Source organism: Euwallacea fornicatus, chromosome 27 (assembly GCF_040115645.1).
Source record: "Euwallacea fornicatus isolate EFF26 chromosome 27, ASM4011564v1, whole genome shotgun sequence".
In the NCBI taxonomy this organism is placed as follows: domain Eukaryota; kingdom Metazoa; phylum Arthropoda; class Insecta; order Coleoptera; family Curculionidae; genus Euwallacea; species Euwallacea fornicatus.
In genome coordinates this window covers 882,702-892,112 of record NC_089567.1, presented here as the reverse complement: position 1 = coordinate 892,112, position 9,411 = coordinate 882,702, and the positions used below count along the sequence as shown (strand labels likewise).

Genomic DNA, 9,411 nt, shown 5'->3' with positions numbered 1-9,411 from the left:
CCCTAGACGCAATTAAACTGCTTATTATTTTTCATTTTGCCATTATTTCGCTTGTTTAATTAATAAATGAAAATAAATAAATAATAAAACTAAAAAATATACAGGGGTGAAACTTAAGGTTTTTTTAAATAATTTGAATTTTATCAACCTAATTTTGACGTTTTAAACACTTAAGAAGTGTTTAAGTTATGCAAGTGTAATTTACAGTGTAGTGCAACAATAGATCATATTTTATATCCCAATCATGATCCAATCTTATACAGGGTGTGCAAAAATTAAAACAAAAATCAAATTTTGATAAAGCTTAAATTATTTCAAAAACCTTAAGTTTTAAGTATAGTAAACCTCATTAGAACAGACACTTATTTTGATCGGAGAATCCAAAAATGCAATAATATACAGAGAGTTCCATAAAAAAAACACACACACATCTTTGATACTTTTAGGGCTTTTGGGACACCCTGTATAATATGAAAATAATTTTAAAAAGTAGCCGTAATAGATCCCCATATAACCCAAAAGTGAAACCTTTTGAAAACCTCGTATTTTAGCCACAATATTCCGCGCCGTATAGCGTGAATAGCCCTGTATAATAATACAGGGTGTCCGGATCTTTTGTAGCAGGATTTTAACCACGTATTCTACGCATAAAAGTAATATTCGTTTGCTTTATAAACTATATACGAGAAATGCTTTGTTAAGAAAAGGCAGGGCGCTTAAGTTTTATACTTTATACTTTTGTCAATTTGTCTTTTATAGCTCCCAACCTTTTTGAGATATTTAGGTCAAATTTTGAACGCAAATTACTCTTTTTTAATTAAATTAAATGATTAGACAATACTAGATGATCGTAAAAATCTACGGGCCGATATTTTTTGGGATTATCACTCATTTGGTCTCCTAGAACTTTCTGATGGTGCATCGCATACTATTTTCAACAATTTTCAAAATTTTAATTGCCTCTTCAATTCAGAAACTATTACGTGTGCTGACCATTTTAGCGTCTTTCACCGTTTTTCAGGTATTTACAAAATGGTGAAATAACGCATGACGCTTTTTCCATCGACTCGGTTTGGTTAGCCTCTGACATTTCTGATATTCTGCCGAAATTACGTTTTCTGAGACACTACTACTGCGTAAACGGAAGTAAAGACTTATTTATTAACGATCTTCATACGAAGCGAATTTTTAACAGAAGATAGATAAATAATAACAGTGAATAAAAAGTCATCAATAACTTCGAATACGGAATAAAGCGATCGTTTATTCAATAACAAAGCAGTTTAAATCAATATCAAATAATTATTATTGCAGAAATTGCTCAAAATGATCTCCATTACGTTCTACACGTGATTTAAAACGTCACCATGATCACTGCAAAACATCTCGCCTAATTCTCTCTCGTTCCTTCTCAGAATAACTGCTCAAAATGAGAAGTTATGCTGAGAGCAGGATTCCTTATCGTCCGTATAACTTCTCTACAGGAATGGGGTATACATTTCCCTTCGTAAACCCCTAAATATAAAAATCTATAGGCGTCAGATCGGGCGGTCGAGGAGGTCAAGCAATTGGCCCTCCATGATCTGCCCATTTGTGTGGATAGTTTGCGTTTCGTCATTTCCTCATCAGCAAGGAATAATGTAGAGGACATCCATCTAATTCTCCTATAAACTTTTGTTCAAAATTTGAACCAAATGCGGACATCAAAAAGTTTAGGAGCCATAAAATATAAATTGAAAACCATATAAAACTTTAACACCTTGTATTTCCTTAACAAAGCACTTCTCGAACATAATTTACGTAGCAAACTAGTATTGTTTTTATGCGTAAAGTGCGTCATTAAAATCCTGCTAAAAAAACCTGGACACTCTGCATAAATGAACATGTGATGAAGTGAACAAATTTAGTTAGCGTGTGGGCCGTAAGAGGGCATGAATGTTCGAGTAAAAATAAAAAAAAGGGTGTTGAACAAGTCGGTGATACGTTTCTATTCACTAGCTTCATCAGGATTGCGATGCCAACATAACACGATTTCCAACAGAGAGCACAAATAACATTTCACTTTTCCTTATTTTGGGCCTGTTAAGTTAACCGTGCTGACTTCTACCTGCTTGAAACTATCCATGAGACACTAAAGACACAAAACTGAAAACTTCGAATCGACACTCCGAGCGTTCATCAAAGTTTTGTGAAGCTTTTTAAACCTCCTCAAGTGATATTTCGGCATATGCGGCATGTTAAAACAGCATGAAAGCACTCAAAGATCGCTCTTTAACAAATAAATCGTAAGCTGAGAGAAGTTTTGAGAAATGTGTCCGCTCTGAACCAACGTTATGTCTTTAGTCCGCCCTTTTATGGCGATAGGGAAATCGACGACTTTAGAAAATTGACCCACATCTGCACTAAGCCTTCCGAAATGGCTTTAAACTTGGAAAACTGTTTTAATGAAGGCCACACTGGAGATATTTAATTAATGCTTCATAAGTAGGAGAAACTTTATTAACAACCTCGACTTTGTTTCCCGTTGACTTTCTTGCTCCCCACACACTTTTCTTCCAGTTACTTTGGGAAATGTTTCTGTAACCCATCTCCTTACTCTTGAACTATATAATTTAAGTTTCTGACAACTTCCTTCAATCATTACCTCAAGCTTTCTTTTTCAGATATCATTAAGAATGTAATTTGAAAAGCCGTTAAAATGGTAACTCTTCCGCAAAGTAAACGATTGCCATCCTTCCACCCCATCTTCGATCCCAAATATGGGTTGGGATACGACCTGCCCGTCAAGTCCACATCGAGGTCCAAACTGGCGGCTAGTACTACAAGATGGCCCACTGTTCAAAAGCAAGTGGTATCTAAAACTGAAGATGAAGCTGCCAAACCGGGTAAGAAAGCCACAAATCCGTTTATTTTGATGTTTTTTAATACGTTTTTGATCCAATAATGGACACCAAAGTCTAGACCCAGCCGCAACCCTATATGTATATGTCGGATCATCATTAGGGAGCTTTTTCGTGATGATATAAAGTGTCCGTTTTCTTTTAATAGGAAGAATAGAAAGGGCAAAACCAACAAATTCGCCACCACATGAGCGCTTCTCGTCCCTTCCAAATCTCATCCGCCTGTCCCTTTTTGGTCCCGACTTTTTCCAGATCTCGCGAATCCTTCAAATCCGAGGGATAAGAAACCCGCTAATCCCTATTTCCTAGGAAAAGCTCGCACACATGGCCTCTCAATTGCGCCCTTGGCGGTAGCAACCTCGTTGGGCAACGCTTTGTCTTAAGAAGCCCCTGTCACCCTGCCCCTCGTTTATTTATATAATTTATATATAAATATAAATATATAATAAATGTTTTTAATCCTGAGACTCCCGCATGCCTGTAGCAATTAGGTCACATCTAAAATTTGAAGGTAAATAAAGGGGATACTTTTATTTATTTTAGATGAACTGGGGCCTTATGTCCTGGCTACTGGTGCTGCTACTGGTTTACTGCTTATCTTGCTCGTGCTGGCCTACGTGGTAGCCAAGAAGAAAAAGCAGAAGAAAGCAGATGAAGAGCAAACTGCTCAAAGCATTCTCGTGTTCCCATCCAGCAATGGGGACAGCCATCCGCAGTTTTTGTAAGTTTTAAATTTATAGTTTCCTCCTTAATTTCCGAATTACTGATGTTTTTGCCGATTTCGGATGTGTGATGAGAGTCTAATAGTGTATGGCTTTATCCGAAATTCTTGTTACACTGAAAACTACAATCTCTCACATAGTTCAAAAGTCGTCATATCGCAAAATCTAAATTAAAAAAAATCCTAACCCTAAGAGGTCGACAAGACGATCCCGGTGGTCCAAGTGCGCCCAGAGGAGCCCAGTTCTCCATATTTGACCAGATAAACTCCGCGTCTCCAGCTCTTGCCGGGGAAGCCCTACCGTTCCTCTCTGACCGGGGAATCCCCGTCGTCCAATCAAACTGAGTTTTAATGAGCGCATCGAGTCGGAGATGATTCCCGTAAGGAATCTCCTGGATCGCTTTTCTGCAAACTCTTAACCGCTTCAACTTCGATACAATATTAACTTCCAACAGGGAGCATCTCGTTAATGAACTTTGGAATGACTTTTCATTCCGTTCATTAATATTATCCGAAAGCTCTCAGAGCATTTATTTGGGAAACGAAATATTTTTACAACACGAGGGCGTAAAATGGATGTATTATACTTTAGTACATCTCGTAATATTTTATGTCCTGTGCAGGGACGAAATATCTCCTCTTCCATTAGATACTCCAATTTTATAACGTTGTGCGAAAATTTCTGCAAATAGTCCGAAATGGCTGAAAGCTTAAAAAACGTATCGTTTAGCGTGTTACGCCGCCATACATTAAAACCTTTTCATAAATTGTAATTAATCAATTTATGTAATTAAAATTATATTGATATAACTACCCCCCTGAATAAAAAGAATTAAATTAACGAGCATCCCCCAGCTCGCCATTGAATTGATCATTTGAATAGAAAATTTCACTAATTGTCTTTCCACTGGCGGCAACTGATTATTACAGATATATATATAGAGAGAATGAAATGAAGCATAAATGGCTCTAAAATAAAGCAGGAAATTGATTGATTTTTTTTTTTTTTTTTTTTTTTTTTTGATTTTAAGTAACCGCACCCGTCAAAATCCAGAAGTGCCAGATCCGACTTGCGCGGCGGGCAAGTTATGGTTGAATTTTTTTTTTTTTTTAATTTTAAGTAACCGCACCCGTCAAAATCCAGAAGTGCCAGATCCGACTTGCGCGGCGGGCAAGTTATGGTTGAATTTTTTTTTTTTTTTAATTTTAAGTAACCGCACCCGTCAAAATCCAGAAGTGCCAGATCCGACTTGCGCGGCGGGCAAGTTATGGTTGAATTTTTTTTTTTTTTTAATTTTAAGTAACCGCACCCGTCAAAATCCAGAAGTGCCAGATCCGACTTGCGCGGCGGGCAAGTTATGGTACTTTGTACGATCTTACAACGTCCGATTTGTCTTCCGGGATACATTTTTTTGTTCTAATCAACTACAGTTCGGAGAAACTTTTCATGTATTTTCCTAAGTCGCTAGCTCGAAACATAAATAAAAAAAAGTATCAGTAACAAACAATAAAAAAGAGCCATTCGTGGTTTTAAACACTTTCTAATTGGTTGCTAAGCAATAGAGAAGCACAGCGTAAGTGCTGTAATTAGTAAGTTTGTTGCCATGTAGAGTCGCAGAGTCGCCACTCAGGGTACTTTTTTAAATTCAAGTGTTCTTCCATGGTGTAACACTTTCGTTGTTTGGGGACCAAGTAAGGATACACATGTGTTTTATATTATATCACTAAAAGCTTGACAAGAGCTTTCGCGTAGCATTGAACTGATGGCGACATAAAGGGCCTTTGTGTCGTTCCTGTTCCATTATTTATGTGCGTTTTCATTTTTTTTTTGCGGTGTATTGTACGAATATAAACGAGGACTGGAATGTACAAAAGTAATATCGTTTCCTTGGTGAACATCGGCTTTTGGAAAGTTGGTTAATTCATATTTTGTGCAAATGGTAGGAAACGCTTTTGTGCTGTTTTGAATGGAAAACTTAGTTTTTAAAGTGTATCAGTCATTCGAAAAAAAAACAGTTTCCATTATCAAGAAAGTGGCTTCGAAAATCATTTTTTCCTGCATTTCGCTCATGTAACTCTTTTATTGTCAAATGGGAGCAAACGTTCCATTATTACGTGTCCGCGTGCTTGGCGTGTTCTCAATTAGCTTGGGCATTGCTCCTTCTGGCCCTAAAACGACGTTTCTTCCATTTTTCTGTGTTAGACTTGAACAGTTCGTAAAAGCCTCATTGGAATTTAGATAATCAATAACATTAAACGAGGTACTAATCTAAACATTCAATCCAATAACGAAGACGGATAGCACCGTAATCTCAGGATTACCTTATTTACAATTGAAACAAAGTAGCTACATAATTGATCAAGGGTATGTAACCTGATCCCTAAAGCTAATGGAAAGGCAGTGTTTCTGTGAATTTGGGGTTAAACTCCTGCGGGAAATTAATTAACACTCCACCATATTCTCAGGGTTATAAATCATACATTTAAACCGGTATTATGTAAATATAATTCTATATCCGCAACGCAACGTTAAGGTCAGAACAAGTTAAAAAAAAAAAGTAAAGAAATCTGATAAAAAAATAGATGAAATAGCTTGACCACACCAACAGGAAGAGAGCCGACATCTCATCTCAGTTTTTACTGTAACTTACAGGGAAGTAAACTGCGGATTTGGTAAAATTCAGAAAAATGGCGATATCTGCGTGACACTTTGTATAATAGTATACACGGTCGAATACGTTCACGATCATCTCACCTACCACCCTCTTTCGGATGTGCATCGGCATACCTACCACCTTGTATAATAAACATATTTGGAATTAGGGAGGCGAGTCGATTTTAAAAACGTGTAAATATACAGGGTGTTCCGTTCGGAAAACGTAAGTTGTCATTTTTTGAAAGCTTTGCGACGCTCGTTCGTTTCATCTAATGTCGGATTTTGATGGTTCACAATAAAAATTAAAACATTTGCCTGAACTTTTTTTTTCTATTTCCAAAAATGGAGATTGCAGCGTCGAGGAAAAATATGAGGAACAGCTTTGTACACGCGTAACTCCATTAATTCAACCCCAACGTTCATGACCCAACGTAACTCCATTAATTCAACACATGGACCAGAACGTACTAAGACTCACCAAACCATACCACCAATAATTACTACTTTTCTCTACTTTATCAAAGAATCCTGATAACATACCTGAGGCTTTGAAACAGGTAACAATACATGAGGCCGTTTTGGAATGCAATAAATCAGCAAACTATTCAAAAATGTTCGAACAAGCTCTTGTGTACCAATGATCAAGGTGAGGATGACGTTTTCTTAACTGTAATTAGAGACTAATTGCGATCCAATGGTGATGTTCTCGTCAGTGCGTCATTGGGTATTCTTGACTTCGGCTGATCTTCATACGTAAAATGAAGACAAGCGGAAGAACGATGTTACTGAGGAGGAAGATATGGACAGTGAGGACGATGAGAACAGTCCCATTAGAGTTAGAAATGTAGTGACTAACGCGCAAGCTAAACAAGTTTTAATGCAAAGAGCAGGTTGGGCTGAGAGTAAAGAAATATCACACGCGGATTTCTTGGTTCTTCGTAAATTAGGCATCGAGAGACAATGCCAATTTACGCAAACTGAAATTGCGAATTATTTTTAGTTAAAAAATACTTATCACTATTAGAATATTTGTTTGTTTTCCTATACAGGGTGACATTTAAAAAATTAACAATGGCTATATCTCAGGAATGAAATTAGATTTGAGAAATGCGTCGAAACCGTTTCTGTAGTAAGTAGGGGGAGCCAAAAGTACGTACTTACCCCTCTACTCGCGTCGATCCTCTAACCTCCAGCCACCCCAATTTTGCAATTTTAAACGGCAACCCTTCACTTGTAATACCTCATTCTAAAGCTCTTGAAAAAAGCTCTACGATTGTGTTAACTGACGTCACACTCGTTCAAGCCATTATTGAATTATTAAATAGAAAAGAAATGGAATGGAAATTTTCAGAATCACGTTGAAGCGCAGACTGACACTTCGGATAATCATTTTATCATTTATTTAGAATTTTTAAACAATTTAGAACTATTTACATTTTTATATTATACTCATTGTATCCGGCAGGTTTAATAATCTTTTTTAAATTCGGAATTTTGCATTAGACGTTCATTCGCTCAACTTCGTTTTAGCGCCAAAATCAATGAAGGAAGTCTTGACTAATATTGTTTAATAACCTCGAGGCATTATGGAGTGGCCACCGAGATCTCCAGACTTAACGGTGGTTGATTTTTTTATGGGGACACCTAACATCCCTCATCTTTAAAACTCAACCTGGATCAATTCAGATACTACGAGGAACAATTATTCAAGCATGCCGGGCTGCATTAAGGGACACTCTGGCTAATGTTGGTCAGAAATTTGAAAACTGGCTCTATTACTGTCTGGAAAATGACGGAAACCATTTTTAACGCTTAATGAAATAAAAGGTGAACGCAAGCATTCTATTAATGTTTTTTTTTCAATAATGTGATAACTGCTTGGCCAAATATAATGTAAGTTGATACAGTCCTAGAGCATTTTTAAAGAGCTTTAGAATGAGGTATAACAAGTGGGAAGTTGTAAAATTGTAAAGTCGGGGTGGCTGGGGGGTGGAGGGTAGACAAGGGTGGTACATAATGTTGGTTCCCGCTACTCGTTATAGCAGCGGCTTCCAGGAATTTTTCAAACCCTTTTTCATTCCTGGGATGTAGCCATGGCAAGTTTTTAACATGTCACCCTGTGTACAGGGTGTTCCTTAATGATCTGCGGATATTTTAAAGTAAAAATCTAATCATGAAAGATAATGATAGTTTGAAACTATGTTTCAGAAATGCTCCTTTATGGAAATAAAAGGCTGCAAAATTTTAGAAAAAAAATAGAGCTTAATTAATATTTCCGACACCGCTTGAGATGTTTCAATGAAATTTGGTATGCAAAGACAGTTTATAAAGGGGCACTAATGGCAATAAAAATGTGCATTTCAATGCGAACTTACTTGAAACTCTTTTAATATTACAACAAATAAAACAATAGAAAATTTAACACACTATCAGCTGACGTCACAATGAAATATGCGTATATTCAGCCTTTCTTTAACAAATCGTATCATTTAAATCACCGATGTAAACATATCGATAACATGCATCGCATTTGGTTTGAATTAATTTACATTATCGAGCGTCTGTCGTATATTGATCAATTTCACTTGAGTAGACTTAATTAGCTTCATTTAGACTGTCATGTCTCTTCTTGCATTTTAGAACTAAGGAGATCCACTTCAGCCTTCCGCCCTTGCGCAGTAATTCCCTCGGCGACCTCGAGTGTCCTCAGGACAACCCCTACGACTCGGACGTAGACTCGGACGCACTTCTGGTGCCTGCTCAGCAGAATCACCGGAGCAACTCGTTTAGTAAGCTAATTTAATAAATTCGATAAGAAGATGGAAAAGAAACACGAAACGAATCAACTTAAAAGAGAACTTCTGGGGGCTTTTGAGAATATTGTAGCTCGCTTTCCTTTAATCTAATAGTAGCGATGGAAAATTTAGAGTGCGGCGAGAGTAATTTCCTCATCTTTCCCGAATAAAGTCGTAACAGACGCAGCTGGAGGCACCGGCTCAGATTTGAGCAATTTAAAAACATTGAACGCCTTTATCCAGGAAAATCAATGTTTTGCTTGATTTGCATATCAGGGGTTCGGCATGTTTTAATCGTGGTAGAGTCAAAGGATTCATCTAAATTGCGTTTAAACGCAG

General features: G+C 37.1%; 1 protein-coding gene across 2 annotated transcripts in view; it reads left to right on the top strand.

Annotated features, from left to right (window-relative positions):
• Positions 1-9,411, top strand: part of LOC136347221 (synaptotagmin-15-like) — a 76,611-nt gene that overhangs the window by 36,579 nt on the left and 30,621 nt on the right. For both annotated transcript variants that reach the window (XM_066296994.1, XM_066296993.1), the window contains exons 2-4: positions 2,664-2,885; positions 3,444-3,621; positions 8,918-9,066. In XM_066296994.1, the coding sequence (XP_066153091.1) occupies positions 2,699-2,885; positions 3,444-3,621; positions 8,918-9,066 (514 nt within the window). In that variant the 5' untranslated portion in view covers positions 2,664-2,698. The remainder of the gene's footprint in view (positions 1-2,663; positions 2,886-3,443; positions 3,622-8,917; positions 9,067-9,411) is intronic.